The sequence below is a fragment of the Cervus elaphus genome, chromosome 22, assembly GCF_910594005.1.
Source record: "Cervus elaphus chromosome 22, mCerEla1.1, whole genome shotgun sequence".
Classification (NCBI taxonomy): Eukaryota; Metazoa; Chordata; class Mammalia; order Artiodactyla; family Cervidae; genus Cervus; species Cervus elaphus.
In genome coordinates this window covers 49,177,778-49,196,493 of record NC_057836.1, presented here as the reverse complement: position 1 = coordinate 49,196,493, position 18,716 = coordinate 49,177,778, and the positions used below count along the sequence as shown (strand labels likewise).

Sequence of the window (18,716 nt, the reverse complement as noted above, 5' to 3'; positions counted from 1 at the left end):
AGCTTCAGGTAGAATAAATAAATTGCTTCAGATCCAAATTCACAAAATAATAGAACTAGGAATTAGAAAAAACCCAAACTGTTTCTGTGCTTTTTTTCTGCTACACCACTCGTGTGTTCTTGTGCCTTTGAAGACCTCTAACATCACAGCTGTCTCATTGAAATAACTTTACTCTTGTCCTTATTCTCGGCTGTCTTAGTCTGCTCATGCTACCATGACAAAATACCAAAAACTGGGTTGCATAAGCAAAACAAATTTATGCCTCACAGTTGTGGAGGCTAGAAGTCCAAAATCAAGGTGTTGGTAAGGTAGATTTCCTTCTGAGACCTCCTCTTTTGGCTTATAGTTACCTGCTCTCTACTGTGTACTCATCTGACCTCCTCTTTGTGCAGAGAAGGAAGTGAGTGGGGAATGAGTGAGCCAGCCCTCTGGTGTCTCTTATCAAAAGGATACTATTCCCATAAGACCAAGGCCTCTCCTTCATGACCCCATCTAACCTTAATAACCTTCTCAAAGCCCCATCTCCAAATACCATCACACTGGGGTTAGAACATCAACATATGAATTTAATGGGAATACAAATATTTAGTCCATAACTTCAACTTACCATCAGATCCCTTGATTATCTTCTATAGAGGCCTGGGCTACTAGAGCTGAGATCTAGGGATTTAGAGATAGAGTATTTCAGAGTGAAGAGCTGAGCGTTGTAGAGTAGATGATGTTGGAGACAAAGAAATTCCAGAGAAACTTTATATAGGTAACACTTTAATACACTGAAAAAGACAAAAAGCTGTAGAGATCCATGGGATAAGAATCTGTACCAGTCACCAAGATATAGAGTATATGTTGTGACAGGAGGTACATCTTCCAGCTTTGTTAGTGTACTTTTACATAATCAAACTATGACTTGGCTGAGAACTCAGTAAAGATTAAATGTGATAATGTTCCCTTATTTGGCAAACTAAAATGCAACAAATGATAATGCTTCTGTATTTGTCAGCATATTAACTTAAAATTCTAAAGTATGTTTTGTATAGGTAGTGAAGAAGAGCGTTTTCTGAAAAATAAAGACTTGCTTAAGTAGTAAGAAAACCAGAGTTGGCTGGTACTATATTTGAAGAGAAATTAAAAGTTTTGACATGCCCATTTCTGCCCTCAGTCAAGAAGGGAAAGGCAGCTGATTGGTTTTTAAGTTTTCATTTACACCTAAGCTATGTTTCCCATCTGTTAATGAACTCTTGATGATGCATCATGTCTTTCTTGGGATTGCTAATTAGTAAAGAAACTTGAGCCAAACTTACGTAATTGTTGTTACTATGAACTCTCAGTCTTTTGGCAGGATCACCATGATATAGAGCATAGCCAGAAGGATTGTATTACTGAAAAAAAATGTACATGTGCAAGAAGGGGAGCTAAAGGTGAAATTAAGGAAGTGAGATAAAAATTTCATTCACGAGGACAGTATCCATTAACTAAAAAGTGATAATTACTATTGCCTCCCATAGTAAAAGTAGGGGAAAAAAACCCCAAAGTGTATAGATATCATATCATATTAAACTAAATGTAATTGAAACCAGCTTCATGGGCATTTATTTAGAAAATCTCATCTTTCGCTTTTTATAAAGAGATTTCAGATTTGACCTCCAGAATCCTCTCTAACGTTTCTTAGAAGCACAGTGTAGAATCCTGGCAGTAAGTCATTAATTGTTTAAGGTCTTTGTAAAATACTCTTTTTTAATAGGTCTGTCTTCTGGCACTGACAGCATTGTTCCAACTATTGATTATAATAAGCTTATTTTAGAATTTAATACATCTCTTTCTGTCTTGTGCATACACGTGTGTGCGCGCATGTGCGCACACACACACACATTACTGTGCACAGAGGGCAAAAGTTTAGAACTATCAGATTTAGGTGTCTGACCTTCAGCTCCAGTTAAGAACTAAAATTAGATCCCTGTGGAATATATATCCAGTGACATCCATCAGAGAAGAGTGTAGGCATAACCCTGAGAAGCCAGGGAGGCACCATTCAAGGGACTTTGCCTTAACTACAAAATTGTTTCCCATTTGAATTTTTATCTTAAAAATTCATGTGCTTTTTGTATTGTGAGTTGTAACACATTTGTTTATTTTCATGTAGAAACACTTCCCTGCACCCACCCTTGATAAATCTTTTAGTAAAACAGTAGTTAAGGAGGATGCACAAGGATTGTCCTGTGACTTTAAGTATCTCTGGCACTGTGCCAAATCTCCCAGATGAATGTGCCTATTTTAAGAGCAGGGTCCTATCCCATCACTCTAGGAACACTGGTTGATTGCAGTGAGAGCCTAAATCAAGCTTGTGGCTAACATTGCAGATATATATAATGGACAAGAAGGTGGGGGTGGGATGGAGAATCCACTCTTATTAAAGAGAAAGTATTTAATTCTTATTAAAGAGAATGGATAGGTATTTCAACACACAATAGAAGACCAGAAACAGTAAATAACAAGAAGAACCATGTTTTAGGACTTGTCTGTTTAAGGAGAAAAAAAATCAGTCCTCAGTAATTCCTTTCACAGACCTAGCTTATCCCAGAATTGCTTTGAATGTTGTAACACTCATTTTTTATTTATTTTGTCACCAGATACCAGTAGAATGAAAAGAGAGTAGGACTGGGGGTCAAATAATAATCTTAGTCCCCTTTTCCATTGTAGCTTTCTGTGCTACTTAAGCAAATCATTTAGCTTCCTTGGGAGTCAGTTTTCATTATCTATAAAATAAATCCCCTGATCCTGAGTATGGGCTTCCTAGTTGGCTCAGTGGGTAAAGAATCCACCTGCAATGCAGGAGATACAGGTTCCATTCCTGGGTTGGGAAGATCCCCTGGAGGAGGGCATGGCCACCCACTCCATTGTTCTTACCTGGAGAATCCAATGGACAGAGGAGCCTGGTGGGCTACGGTCCATAGGGTCTCAAAGAGTTGGACATGACTGAGCACACACACACAATCCTGAATATGTTATTAGGTATTATTTTCTAAAAGGATTCTATGGTCAATAAATAAAGGAAGTGTCAGCTTAAAAACATGTTTCTTTTCCATAGTTCATTTGAGAATCTTTAATACTTTAATAAGCCTTATAAATTTCCCATGTTTATTCTTCAACAAAACCCATTTTTTAATAGCACCTTTTGCACTGCTAGTGTTTATTGATGTTAAGTAGTCATTATAGCCCTTTATAACTCTTAATATTCTGATTCTGGAAATTATACTCATTTTGTTTGGCTCTTCAACTGTTTTCTGGCCTGTAGTTATCATAGGGTTACTGCCAAGTTGAACTCACTGCCTCTGCTGTGTGTGTGTGCTCTGCCCCTCTTTCCAAGTTGAACTGAAAAGTTATTGCATTTTCCTGTTTCTTATAAATAAAACAGACATTAGTTTAGTCCTTGTCTTTTGCAGTGTTCATTTTCTCTGTTCACTGGCATTTCATTTTTGATTTGGTTGTTCAGTCATTGGCCCATTTTTAGAGGTCTTGTTCTTAGAAATGTACAATTTTGTCTCTTACTGTGTACCATCCTCTCATTTAATAAGCAGCACTGTAATATATAGGGTATTATCCCCATTTCACATGTGATGAACCTTATGCTCAGAAAAAAACAAATAACTTGCCCAGATCTCACAGGTAGTAAAATAGCAAAATGAAGTCTCTCTGACTTGGCAACTCAAATTCTCTATTATGGCATATACATTATAGTTATAATGGTAAATAACATTTGTTGAGTATTTTATTCTAAGGCAGCACATACATATTATCTTATTTAATTCCCCCAATAGCCTGTGAAGTAGATACTATCATTCCCATTTTATCTTGAATTTAGTAAACAGACATTGGTGAATTGTTAATGAATGGATAAGTAGATGAACATATACAAACCAACCATGGCACAACCAGGCCAAGTTGGTCTGAGTCTTGGTATTAGATATAGAGTAGTTGCTTAGTCATTGAAAATGTTAATTGCTCAGTCATGTCTGACTCTTTGCTACCACATGGGCTATAGCCCACCAGGCTCCTCTGTCCAGGCAAGAATACTGGAATGGGTAGCCATTCCCATCTCCAAGGGACCTTCCCAACTGAGAGATCGAACCCACGTCTCCTGAATCACAGGCAGATCCTTTACCGTCTGAGCCACCAGGGAGAACAGCATCATTTCTGTCACTTATGGAATGATGGTAGGAGAGGTTCTATATGGGGCATCACGGGGACACCGTATTTCAAAGGTGCATTCTTATTTAAATTTAAAGCCAAGTTGCTGCAACAGAGAGACCCCCAAGGAAGAAGTGATTTAAGGAATATGGGCATTTATTACCTTTCCAAATAACAGTTCATAGGTGATCAACCATGCAGGTGAGTAGCTCTGCTCCATGAGTTGATTCAGTGACCTAGCTTCTTTACAGGTTTGTCAAATCATATCTTTAAACATTGTCTTAGCCTATACTGGGCTGCCACTTCCAGGTTCTGGACTGCAGAAGGGGACAAGAAAGGGGAGAAGGCATGCCCACTATTGTAATGACCCAAGCCTGAAAAGGGCATACAATGTGTCCTCATACATTCCATTGGCAAGAGTTTAGTCATATGGCCATGAAGAAGAGCTGAGAAGTGTAGTGTAACCAGGCAGTCATGAAACGTGCCACAGTTCTCTTACTGTTAAGAAAGGGAGGATGGATTTTGATGGACATCTATCACTTTTTACCACAATGCCTAATAATTAAAGTCTTAACAAGTTCCCTGGTGGCTCAGTGGTAAAGAATCCACCTGCCAAGGAAAAAATGTGGGTTCAGTCCCTGGGTCCAGAAGATCCCCTGGAGAAGGAAATGGCAACCCACTTTAGTATTCTTGCCTGGAAAATTCCATGGACAGAGAGGGGAGCCTGGCGGGCTACAGTCTACGGGGTCGTAAAAGAGTTGGGCATGATTTAGCGACTAAGCAACAAAAACAGAGTCTGTTTATGAGGCTTTATAGTATTTCCTCATTACTCTGGGATCTGAGTTAATTTTACTGCCTTCATTATATATTTGAAGAAAACTTATATGGGATAAAATGCATTCTCTAGAGCAGTGCCTTCACATTATTTGTGATGAAGAACCAAGTTTTTTGCTTATTTGTTTTTTAATTTCCCTCTAATTTGTAGTTTGACCAGTAGTTGTGAAAGTACAATAAAAATGAATCATTAAAGAAGTAATTACATGCTTGGATAGCAAAGTCAGATCACCATAAAGTTTTCTGAATACATATTCTCAACTTTTTATGTGCTTAGTCGCTCAGTTGTGTCCGACTCTGTGACCCCATGGACTGTAGCCCACCACGTTCCTCTGTCCATGAGGATCTCCAGGCAAGAATACTGGAGTGGGTTGCCATGCCCTCCTCCAGGGGATCTTCCCAACCCAGGAATCAAACCCAGGTCTTCCTCATTGCAGGCAGATTCTTTACCGTCTGAGCCACTAGGGAAGTCTAAGAATACTGGAGTGGGTAGCCTATCCCTTCTCCAGCAGAACTTCTCAGCCTAGGAGTTGAACCAGGGTCTCCTGCATTGCAGGTGGATTCTTTACCAGCTGAGCTACCGGGGATGGTCTGATAACAGTTTGTGAACTGGCACCAATCTGCAGACACTTTTGAGTGGTAATATTTGTCTCAAAGGTATTTTCTTACTACCTCTTTGGGGTTGCCAGAGTGTAATAGACTATGATGTCTGTATTATAAGCAAAGACATTTTCTTTGTATATAAAACTTGACTTTTCTCTTTTAAAAATATTTTTAGAAATCAACTTTTAGAAAAAAAAAGAAATCAACTTTTAGGACAGCATATAAATCATGATAGATTCATTATTTGAATGCTCATATACATGTCATAGCCTGTTTCGCTTGTTTCACAGTTGAAGTCAAAGCTAATCCTGGTTTTACAAATTGATAGTGAAAAGCTTACCATTCTGGAGCTGGAAGAAGGTTGCCTAAAAGAGTCTTGATGCATGATATAGAGGAAGAAGAAAATCTAATAAAGTGACATGCTGAGGGTCACAGTTAAATGAGAGACAGCATAATATGATCATGGACTTAAGTGGAAATCACACTGGAGTCAGATGATTTGGATTGAGTCCTGGCCTTCTACTTCTCAGTTAAGTGTTCTTAGGTAGTCATTTAAAGAATCATATAGTCAGTGTTCAGTAAGCATTCCTTAGATTGAGGAATATATATGAAAGTTTTTTGTAAACTATAAAGCACATAAGCAAACAGTGTTACTGTTAAAATTATGAAGTCGTCCCTTCTGATACTAAGTCCACTGCTTTTCCTGAACTCTGCTATATTTCATGCTAAACACCTGTTGAAAACAGGAGCCATATTTAATATTGCATCAAATTAAAATTGCTGGAGAGGGGATAGACTACCCACTCCAGTATTCTTGGTCTTCCCTTGTGGCTCAGCTGGTAAAGAATCCTCCTGCAATGCAGGAGACCTGGGTGTGATCCCTGGGTTGGGAAGATACCCTGGAGAAGGGAAAGGCTACCCACCCCAGTATTCTAGGCTCGAGAATTCCATGGACTGTGTAGTCCATGGGGTCTCAAAAAGTCGGACATGACTGAGCGACTTTCACTTTCAAATTAAAATTATGTTTATAAGGACTCTATAGCAATGTGGAAAAAGTAAATTTAAAAGACAGGAAACAAAATTATTTACACATGATGATTGTGATTCTGTAGTCTAAAGTAATGTGCTTGTTACTGATACTCAAGTAGATTGACTACTGACTCCTTCTATCCACTGCATATAAAATGTTAATACTGCATAGTATAATTATAAACATCTTTTCTATTTTCTTTGATAGTTTAATGCATTTTACATTTTAAAGAACATGTATAAGGAATTTAACTCTTCAGAAAAGAGAACTTTATACGAAGACACATAATTTTTGCTTCTCATATAAAAAGACTTTTTTACACCATAGGGCAAACCATCTTACGTGTACAATCGTAAGAACAGCCTTTACTGCTTCTCCCATTCCTTCTTAGAAAGGGCAACTATCAGGACAACATTAGTTGGCTTCTACTAATGCTTTAAATTCAGGGAACTTCTTAGTATAGTCAGTTTATATGTTGGGTGCTTATTGTGTTCTTGTTGCTCTGCTGAGGGCTGCAAGGATTATGAAGAAATAAAACATAATGATAGTCACAATTCAAAAAGTGCTTGTTATGTCCCAGAGACTGTTTCACAACAGCCCTCTGAGATGTAAGTGATATTATTCCCATTTTACAAATGAGAAAGTGAGGCTCACAGAAGTAAAAAAATGTCTGAATCATAGTGGTAAAGCTGGCAGTTAAATCCAGGTTTTTCTGATTTAAAAGCCTCTACAGTACATTTTCTTCTCTCATAAAAGAAAGATGTCCTTTCTACCTTCAGAGAGCTTTTAGTAGTTGAGGTAAACTCATAAAAAAAAAGGGAGAATTCACTAAATACCAAGGATTGCTACAAATTTTGGTATGGGCGTTCCTTGGAGAAGGAAGAACGGTGGGGGCTGAAGTAGTAAGGAAAAACTTTATATCAAAAGTTAATTTTAAGCTTAGTTTTGGAGAATGGGTAAAACCTAAATAGTCAAAGAAGGAGAAGGACTGATGCATATAAAAGGGAGATGGCAAGAAAATAAACAAAAAAACAACAACAACCTCTATATAAAATAATTTGAAAGAAATATAATTAGAGAGGAGGGTTTGATAAGGGAGCAGTATGAAAGAGAAGACTCAGAAAGCAGGTTGGAGGATCATAAATGCTAAGCTGAGGATTTGAGATTTTTTACCTTATAACAATATATAAATGATAACCAGTACTGAACACTTAATGCTTCCCAAGCACTGTTCTAAGTACTTTACATATGTGATGTCATTTAGTAACTTTCCAAGGTCACACCATTAGAAGACAGTAGAGTCAGTCTTTAAACACAAATTTAAATCCAGAACCCCTGCCCTTAATCACAACCCTGTTCTAATTCTGGAGTCTATGATAAGTTGAACAAGTTTCAGGCCCAGGACCACTGATCTTAAACAAGTAATACACTTTACACCTCAAGTGATTTTTAACATTTATGAAAAGTAATGTGACCAGATAATGACATCCCATCCCTATTCCTGCCACCCTGATACGTCTTTAGGACAGTTGAGGAGAAGTTAAGGTGTTTGTGCTAATGGCTTTCAGCTTTGCCTGCTCTTCTGTGCTTATCTGGTCAGTTACTCTCAGTTAACCCCTGGTCCCCAACATCCAAGTTCTATCAGTCCATTGTTAGTTGTAGTTCATTGGTTCCTAGAGTGTGGCTCCTGAACTAGCAGCAACAGCAGCAACTGGGAACTTGTTAAGAGACCCAATTCTGGCCTCATTCCAGACCGACTAAGTCAGAAACTCTGATTCAGCCTGTGTTTCAACAGCCCTCACCTAGAGATTATGATACTAAGTGAAATAAGTCCAAAAGAGAATGACAGATACCATATGATATCACTTATATGTGGAATCTAAAATACGACACAAGTGAACATATCTATGAAACAGACAGACTCAGACATAGAGAACAGGCTTGTGGTTCGCCATGGAGGAGGGTGAGTAGGAAAGCGAAGGACTGAGAGTTTGGGACAAACTATTATATATGGATGGATAAACAACAAGGGCTTATTACATGGCACAGAGACCTATAGTCAGTATCCTGTGATAAACCATATGGAAGAGAATATGCAAAAGAATGTATACATATATATGTATAACTGAGTCACTGTGCTGTAGATATTAACACAAGACTATAAATCAACTCTACTTCAATAAAATTAACAACAACAAGTAATTCTTTAAGAGATTATGATGCATGCTAAAGTTTGAAAACCATTACTATAGTATACTCTAGGGTTTCCATTCGGGAGCAAGCTACCAAAAGTTTTTTGACAATACCTGGTATTAAAATTGAGAATTTCAATCTTGAGTCTCTGCTGCTGGGTCTTGCAGTCTAACTTTATTGAAATAGCCATGGCTACTAAGCTAGTGGGGGGTTCCCAGGTGGCTCAGTGGTAAAGAATCCACCTGCCAATACAGGAGATGTGGGTTCGATCCCTGGGTCGGGAACATACTCTGGAGAAGGAAATGGCAACCCACTTCAGTGTTCTTGCTGGGATAATACCATGCACAGTGGGCTACAGTCCCTGGGGTTGCAAAGAATCTGACACTACTGAGCATGCGCACTGCAACCTAATGAGCATTTTAAAAGGGCTTTTTGTCAGCCTCTCTGAAGTAATTATACTTTATGAACACACCTAAGCTTTGCTTTATGACTTTAATTCATTCCTGAAAACCTTACCTCTTAGTGAAAAGATTTTAAAGCAGAAGATATTTCCATCAATTTTAATGGAAAAAAATTATGTGTTTCATGGTTATCTAAGATACCAAAATAGTTTTCAGATTAAAAAATATATCAGTTGAACAGTGATAACAAGTTTGTATAAATAAATACTTAGAAAGTTAATAATAACAGTTTGTACTTAAAATGTTATGTAATGATGATTTATTGTACTTGCAAAAAGAGGAAGAGAAGGCTTGATAGTGAGATGAGAGGTGGCTGGTGGTGGAGGACTACAAAGGAATTATTCTTTGGAAGGGGCTGGAGAGTCAGGTAGTAAACTTTAAAGCAGATAATCTTTGGGAGTGTGTGGGTATCTTGCACTTAAAAACAGCTACAGCACACCTGGGCCTGCCAGTGGGATACAGGTGAAACAGCCTCTGTTCTCAAGGAGACTGGAGGAGTGAGATGCCCCAACATCTCACTCTATAAGGAACTAAGTGCTTGTGGAAACTAAGTGCTGTATAGAAGGAGAGCGGAGGGAGCGGCTGGGGAATATTCTAGACTCCTCAGTCTTCAAATTAAACCTTAGAAAAAGAGCGGGGTCCTAACTGGTGGAAATGGGGACAGGGTAGGCCATGCTGAGGTAATGGTGGGAGAAGGTTCAGGACTTATTGTCCTGAATTGGGAGGGACTGGGAGTCCATTTGGAGCACTTGGAAAGGAAAGAAAAGGAAGGGCGTGTGTGTATGACAGAGATATAGGAAAGGGGACACTGAGCTTATTTCAGCTGCATTCTGTGGGCCACAGGGAGCTATGGAAAGCATTTGAAGAGAGCAAGGCATGTTTTAGGAGGAGTAAAATCAACGGAAAAAAAACTAGTTATAGCACAGGAAAATACCATTAAGGCAAAATAAAGAAACAAGAGCACCTTTGAAACAGGAGTCGTGCATGCACTCAACAGATGGGGGAATCATAAGGAATGCTACCTCTTCAATGTTCTTGCTTGGTGTTCATATGCAAAGAAAAACTTCTGATTCATCCAAATGCGGTACATGGTTTAATTTTTCTTTATAATATTCTCTAAATAGAAATGATCGTATTGAGTAGAGCAATGAATGTATCTGTTAAATATCACTTCTTATATTTTGAATACGTCTTTGATTTTTTTTAAGTTGTAATACAAAAAAGGGAGGGGTTCATTGTCCAAGAAGTGGTATTACTTTTCAAGAGACATTATGACAAAAAGCTACCTAACAGTTGTCATGTGAGGCAAGTCTGTGATAAGAAATGACATGTCTAAAAACAACTGATTGAAAACTATGCTTGAAACAGTCTCAGTTGTGGATTTCCTGCAAGCCTTTAGGTGAGGCAGTTTTTAACTATAAATTTTGTAGGCCTCTCTAATCTCTTTTATGTAGCCTTCTTATGTCCCAGAGTTTTAACAGTCCATTTGGTTTACAGCCTTGGCTATTTGTATTCATACTTTGCTCTTTTTCTTTCTTGAATCTGACAGTGGAGGAAGAAAGAAGTCATTCCTACCCACAGATTTGGAGCGGGGAGAGATTTTATTATTGTTTTTGGTTTAGAAAGAAAAGAACTAAAGATGTCTGTGTTTTATTAGATATGTAGAACTCCAAGTTCACATATATAATATTTTATAATACCTTATTTATTATGTATTTCTTAAATAGGAATGTAGATAATTCCTTCTTGGGTAAAATTATGTGGGAGCAAAGGTTATTTAACTCCACCACCCAGGAATATAGCACATAGGAAACAGTGTGTAAAAGATTTTTTTTTCTTTGTCTTGGATGTGAGAAATCTGAAATTGGAAAAATTTTCCTTTTTTATATATTTTTAATAATGGGCATATTATACTTTCCTCTATCCCAAAACAGCATTCATGAAAAAAAAAATGCTTTTATGATGATATTAAAATATTAAGTGGAAGTCACTTCTAGTTATCAGGTTTGTTAAGGGATAGAGTTAACAATGTAGTGAAGTTTTTTTTAGCTTGCTAGGTTAATTTCCTTTCTATCTCCATCTAGAGAACACAGAACATTTAAAATTGACATTTCCATAGCTGTTTGACTCAGATGTACTGAGAAGATGCACATGGCCTAAAATTTCTGCCAAGATCATAATTCTTGACCCACAGATAGCCTCTTTTAGTTAAAGTCTGATGACAGAGTAATAGAAACTTTGTAAAACCTTGTATTGGTCATAGTTGTTGTTGCTTTTGTTTTTATAAAATGTAACGGGTATAGAAATGGTTGGCAGTGGAATGGTTATACCTGCTGCTCCTCATATAAGGTTTGAGGTTCAGAGACCCAGATCTACAGTTTATGGAGAAGAAAACTGGACATTGACTTTTAAGAGAATTATCCGTGGTTCTTAAATTTGGCAATGACAGAAAAAACTTTTTCAAAAAATTCAAGATAGATTACACTTTGGGTCCAAATAAAGAATTGTTTCTGAGATAGTGATAGCAAGATTTGGAACCAGGACTACTAGTATATTTGTGTAATCTGTGCCCTACTCCAAGAGAATAAAGGAAAGCTAAGATCCCTGCCCACACTCTGAGCTTCCCAAGCCATATGTCCTGGCACAGGGCTGCGCGGAGGAAGAGGGTTTTTTTGGTATTTGACCACCCAGTAGGAACACTTTCTGCAGTTAGCGTGGAGAGGGGCACCTTTTTGCAATTGACTGAAAGGAATCATATATGCTAGCTGAGGCCTCTTTGGAACCCAATACTTGGAATAATTGTTAACAGTGTTGTCAGCAAAAGATCTTCTCTGGGGTCATTTGATAATTAATTGTTATTACATGTTATCTAAAGAGAGTTCTAAAGTTTATATAACATGGGACTACTGCCCATAGTACTATAAATTCAGAAGACATTAGCAATGCTGAAACTGGGCAAAAATGAAGGCTTCTTTAAGTCTTTTTATAAGAGCCTATACTTGTGGCCAAATGTGAACCAGTTCGTGAGGCATTAATTTTTATTTCCAGGAAGGGAATAGCTATGATTCAGATGATTACCTTCCATCCTCATAGTATATGTAATCTGATATTAAAAATTCTTGAGAACAAACTTATATAAAATATTTGAAACTCATCTGTATAAAGTCACTAATTCTCTTTTAAACTAAGAATATTAGGCTGGAAGTTAGGAAACCCATACTCTAACTGTTGGTACCCCACTAATTCATTCTGGCCTCATACAAGTAGCTTAACCTTTCTGGCCCTCAATTTCCAAATCTGTAAAGTGAAAGAAGTGCACCAAATATACGGTCTCTTTCAGTTCTAACATTCTGTGACTTTAAAAAAGTAAAAATCTTTTCTAGCCAGATCTTGAACTGCAATTTAATACATTGATGGAGAAACAGTCCATTTTAAATCACTTAAGCCAAATAACCATATTTTTCATACTCGTTCTTGTTTTCCAGAAACTCTGCGAAGGCATATTTAAAGTCCTTTTAAAGGACATCCCAACAACATGTCAAGTGTCCTGCCTGGAAGTTCTCCGCATTCTCTCCAGAGACAAAAAGGTTTTAGTTCCTGTAACAACCAAGGAAAATATGCAGATACTGCTGCGACTAGCCAAGCTAAATGAGTCGGATGATTCTTTGGAGAAGGTGTCAGAGTTCCCAGTTATTGTGGAGTCATTAAAATGTCTTTGTAACATAGTGTTCAACAGTCAGATGGCACAGCAGCTCAGTCTGGAACTTAACCTTGCTGCAAAGCTCTGTAACCTCCTGAGAAAGTGCAAGGACCGAAAGTTTATCAATGACATTAAGTGCTTTGACTTGCGCTTGCTCTTCGTCCTGTCACTTTTGCACACCGACATCAGGTCACAATTGCGCTATGAGCTCCAAGGACTACCGCTGCTAACCCAGATCTTGGAAAGTGCCTTTAGCATCAAGTGGACCGATGAATATGAATCGGCCATAGACCATAATGGACCTCCTCTCTCACCTCAGGAGACAGACTGTGCCATTGAGGCCCTTAAAGCTCTCTTCAATGTGACAGTAGACAGTTGGAAGGTGCATAAAGAGGTAAGGTCAAGAAGAGTATTCTCATCTGCTTGGAATTTCATTGGTTTGGGAGCTGCCTGAAACAGAGGAATGCTAAACAGGGAAATGGAAGAAGTTTCCAATTCCCTCATTAATCAGTTACATGACTCAGGATACATTTCTTAACCATTTGTAACTCTTATTCTTTGCATCTGTATGACACTTATCCAAAGAATAGGGTGAGGATGGACTGCTGTTTTGTGAGATGCCTAGTTCCTTTTCTGAGTTGTACTATCATGTGTCTTTTTTTTTTTAAGTGCCTCTTTCAGAAACAAGGTTTAAATTATTAAAAGAGTTGATGGGAAACAAAACAATGATTCATAAAGGTCTAGGAATGTTCATTGCCTGCTATTTTAAAGAAATATTAAGATATTTAGGCCAGTTGAAATCAGTCAGAATGGATGTCTGCTCAGAAGAGTAAAAGATACTGTGTTTATCACCTGTCATACCAGTCTCCTGATGTGTTACTCTGTAGTATTAGATAACTATCAGAAGTGTAGGATACAGCTAGGATATATGCTGATACACAGTCTTAGGAAACCAGTATAATTACACCAGAATATGGGAAGGTTATTTTAAACGACTTGATTTATTTCTAGACTAAGATCCTTTTCTGTGGCTTGGACCATCCAGCAACCCAAAGTGAGGCAGATTTGATAGTTTATATTTGAGTACCACAAGAACAGTATGCTAAACAAGAAGATTAGTTTAAGAAAGTCAACAGTTTTCAGTGAAGAGGACGAACCTTTTCTCTTGCTTCTACAATCTTAACATTTCACATTTACCCCCTCTCTTTAACCTTAAATAACTCATAAAATTTAGTCTCTTTCTTAAAAAAAGAAAAGAAAGAAAAAAAGTATTTTGGTGCCAGAGCAAATTATCTTTTCTGACAGTTGACTTTAGGACTTCAGTTACCATTTCCCTGTGTCCATCTGAGGCAGCTCTCACCATGAATAAAGATCTGGTTTTGCCAGCACCCTACTTTGGAAGGGCTATCTCAGTGCGGTGCTATAGTAGCAGTATGCAGGCATCTGAGTTTTAAAGTGCAAATAGGTCTATATTTTGAAACCAAATATTTGAAGATCAGTCCTAACAGCTGTTTTAGATGACTGTAGTATGGTTAGTTTTTCCTGGGACTTGGCAGAAAAAGATGCAGAAAGCCCACATGCTCCATTTGTGCTTTGAAACCAAATATTTGGGAGTATTTAAAATGTTATGTCTCTATGCTTATTTGGTACCTTCTATGGTTATTTTTCTTACACTGTTTGCTTTGGTGTTTTTAAGTTCTCCATTTAGTTGCAAGAGCTTTTCTGAGACTGTTGGTTTGCCATTGTTGGAGCCCCTGTTAATTAAATTGTGTCCAAAACAGTAGCTCACACCCGTTCAGATTCCTGACAGAAAGGGTTTATAGTTCAGTGGCACATCAGCATATGTATGGAATGATGTGTAATAAATATCCGTATACCGAGATTAGCCCTAATTAGGGTGCTTCAATTATAATTAATAGCAGGGCTGGAAGAGGCTTTAGAAAATGTTGAAGTGGCAAATACGTACTCTGTATTATAGGATGTTTATTTTTCAAAAGATAAATCATAAAGGATCAGTAGTCCTGAAGTGGACATCTCAACAAACCCCTTGTGAGTCATGGATCACTTGATACAACCTTTGTAAAATGTACCGAGTTAATATGCTTCTGGGCTATTTTGAAGTTATCAGAAGTTGTAAACAGTATTGAAAACAGAGTCTTGCCAACCCATTTAGACAAGAGTATGGGGAAGGTTGGGCTTCCCAGGTGGCATTAGTGGTAAAGAACCCACCTGCCAGTGCAAGAGACTTAAGAGACCCAGGTTTGATACCTGGGTCAGGAAGATCCCCTGGAGGAGGGCATGGAAACCCACTCCAGTATTCTTGCCTGGAGAATCCCATGGACTACTAGTGGGCTACAGTCCATAGGGTTGCAAAGAGTTGGACACAACTGAAGCGACTTCACACGCACGCACTCATGCATGGGAAAGGTTAATTTAGACCATTTGAGTCTCCATAAGTCTCTAAATTCAAATTTTAGCAAGCATTTGCTCATTCAGTTAGTCAACAAATATTTATGAACAATTGCTAGGTATTACCCAGGCATTGTGAAATATATTGGTGAATAGACAGATAGTCTCTGCAAACTTCAGTTCTATTGGTAAGACAGATAATTAGTAAACAAATATGTAATTTAAATTGTATTAAGTGCTAGGAGAGAAACAGTATAATGATGGAGAATATTAAGTATAGTTAGAGAAGGCCTCTGAAAGTCTCTCCTGAGATCTGAAGACTGAGAAGGATTTGGCCTTTTAAAGAATGAGCGGAGGAAACCTTTCTCAGAGATTGAACAGCATGTAAGAGACACAGAAATCATAGAGTACTTTTTATTGAGCTGTCTACAACTTGACTATGATGCTTTGGATGTGGCCAACAAAATTGGGATCATCTAAACTGAGTTGGGCTTCCGTGGTGGCTCAGACAGTAAAGAATTCACCTGCAATGCAGGAGACCTGGGTTTGATCCCTGGGTCGGGAAGATCCTCTGGAGGAGGATGTATTACTGGCAACCCATTCCAGTATTCTTGCCTGGAGAATTCCATGGACAGAGGAGCCTGGCGGGCTACAGTCCATGGACTCACAGAGTTGGACACAACTGAGCAACTAACACACTACAACTTGGCATAAAGAAAATCTATAGTAAGCGTGCAGAGAAACTCTTCCTCTTGTCAGGAAGAGTTCATTTACCTGAATTTTAATATCTACTTGATTGTCAGATTAAAGACATCTTTCTCCAGGTGAGCAATCATCTAAAGAATTGTTAATACTTTAAAATACCAACTGAAATAAAGGGATATGGAAAGCTGACTGTATGGAAGAATCCAACTTTAAAATACAGATTTAAAAATAATACTTTCCTCATTCTGAAAACGAATACTTGCTAAACAATACTGCAAAGATCTAAGGGAAAAAGCATATGAGCAAGAAGAAAGTACAAATTACCTGTAAACCTACCACTCAGAGATAAGCCTTGTTTGCATTTTGCTGTATATCTTTCTAACCATTCTTCGTTGTATAATATATAAACATTTATTATTTATTTATTTTTACAAAAATGCAGTCATTTTATCATCTTGCTTTTTTTCTTTCCCACAATAAATGTTCTTAAAGAGTAGTAGATTACATGATGTGTTCCTTGAAGCCATAAAGTTCCTAGGAGTGACCTCTGAGGTTGAGTGGACAGTGTTTCAGGTTCCCACCCTTTCTTTAAAAAAAGCACCTTTGATCATTGCTGTTGCTATTGTTATTTTTCTTTAAATTTAGATTGTAACTAGACTTCATTTGGGGTATAAAGAGTTCTGCATCCAAAAAAAATTTTTTAATAACCACTTTCTTCTCATATTTGTTAAAGATAATAAATCTTTATGAAAGAATGAAAGTGAAAGTTGCTCAATCATGTCCGACTCTTTGTGACCCCATGGGCTATACAGTTCATGGACTTCTCCAGGCCAGAATACTGGAGTGGGTAGCCTTTCTCTTCTCCAGGGGATGTTCCCAACCCAGGGATTGAACCTAGGTCTCCCGCATTGCAGGATTCTTTACCAGCTGAGCCACGAGGGAAGCCCTTATGAAAGAACACTCACAAGTATATGTGTAAAAATACTTAAAAGTATTCCTTCATAAGGATCCATCAACCTTTAACCAATGCCCTATGTGTAAGAATTTGGGGTTTTTTGCAGTTGTTTGCTATTTTAAATAGTAATACAGTGAGTTTTCTTACAAAATCTTTGTAGATAAATTCCTGCGCCAAAGGATTTTTCAAAACTTTAGGGTTTCTTTTTATGTATCATACGTATTTAAATGTATATGTGTTACCAAATATTGACCTTCAGAAGAACAGTGCTAGTTTATACCTTTCAAAACCTGGGCATTTCACTTTTTAAAATCTTTACCTATTTTACAACTCAGTTGTCACAAAAAACATGCTTGGTTTTGGTTTTAACTGTTCCAGTAGGTATTTTTATGACTGTTCATTTACAATTCTCAAAAACAGAAAATTAAATTTTTCTTGAGGTTTAGCAAATTAGTGGAATTTGTTCATTTTAGATTCATGCCTCAATGTTAAATTCCTATCTGGAAGCCAATGCCATCAGTAGAATTTGGAGATTCTTTTCCATTCATCAGGAAATGTAGCTAGCCTTATTTCCACATGCGGTGTCTGTCTCCCTACCTTCCCCCTTGTCTCTTTCTCTCCCTTTCCTGATAGTAGTGTATTTTAAATGGTCAAATGATTCCTTTTATAGGACCCAAAGTCAATTCTAGAAAAGTTCATGGAAATGATCCTGTCTTCTTCCTGTTTTAACACTTTGCTAAATCTCTTGGCTCATTGAGGAAAGCGTGTTATTCTAGAGATCCCTTACTTTTAACACATGTTCCCTTCTGCAGTGTTTCCTAGGTATCCGTTCAATGTAATGAAAAAATATAAGAACCAGCACACATGTTAGAGCCAGACAACCAAGCACAAACAGAGAAGTGGTACAAGTGTCTGAGTATTAAAGGATGCTGTTTGAGTGAGACAAGATAGTGAGTATCTTTAGGAGTCAGTTGGAATGTCACATTGTAACAGAAGAGATTGATTCCATCATTATTTTAGAGACTTGGAAGGAAATGTGAAAAAAATACATGACATTATTTAATTAAAAATAAAGCTTCTCTTAACTGAATCATTTTTTCAACAAACATTTATTTTGTCCCCAACACATGCAGAGTTTTGTATTAGGTACACAATATGCATTATAAAGCATCTTTGCCCTCAGAGAACTAACAGTACAATAGGAAAATCAGACATGTGAACAGATGGATACGTAACTGTTTTGTCATATTATTTACTGTTCTTCTCTCCATTTTCTGTATGTTTGAAAATAAAGAACTACCTCAGAATATACAGATGCTACAAATGCCATGTATTCTAGATCTTTGGAGGTATGTCTGACCTCACTTAGTCTTTCTGCTAAGCAATATACCTAGCCCAGAGTAAATGTTTAGTGAGTATTTGTTTTATGAAAAATAAAATGTGATATAGTCTGTGCAATCTGCATAAATAGAAATATATAAGAGAAATAGCCCAAAGTGACAGGGAAGAAAGTTTATGATACCTTTAAAATTTTCACAACTATTAAAAATTTTTTCTAGAAACCTAAAACATTTAATAACATTGTTTAGAGAGCAGATTCTAGCTTTTTTGAAGATACAGCACACTATTTTATAGCATTTA

General features: G+C 37.4%; 1 protein-coding gene across 5 annotated transcripts in view; it reads left to right on the top strand.

The window, feature by feature from the left end:
- The window catches only part of RIC8B (RIC8 guanine nucleotide exchange factor B), a 100,735-nt gene that overhangs the window by 22,740 nt on the left and 59,279 nt on the right, over positions 1 to 18,716 (top strand). For all 5 annotated transcript variants that reach the window (XR_006336598.1, XR_006336597.1, XR_006336599.1 and 2 more), the window contains exon 3: positions 12,792 to 13,400. Coding sequence is in view for 2 of the 5 variants with exons in the window: in XM_043880911.1 (XP_043736846.1) it covers positions 12,792 to 13,400 (609 nt within the window). In the remaining 3 variants the exon portion in view is untranslated. The remainder of the gene's footprint in view (positions 1 to 12,791; positions 13,401 to 18,716) is intronic.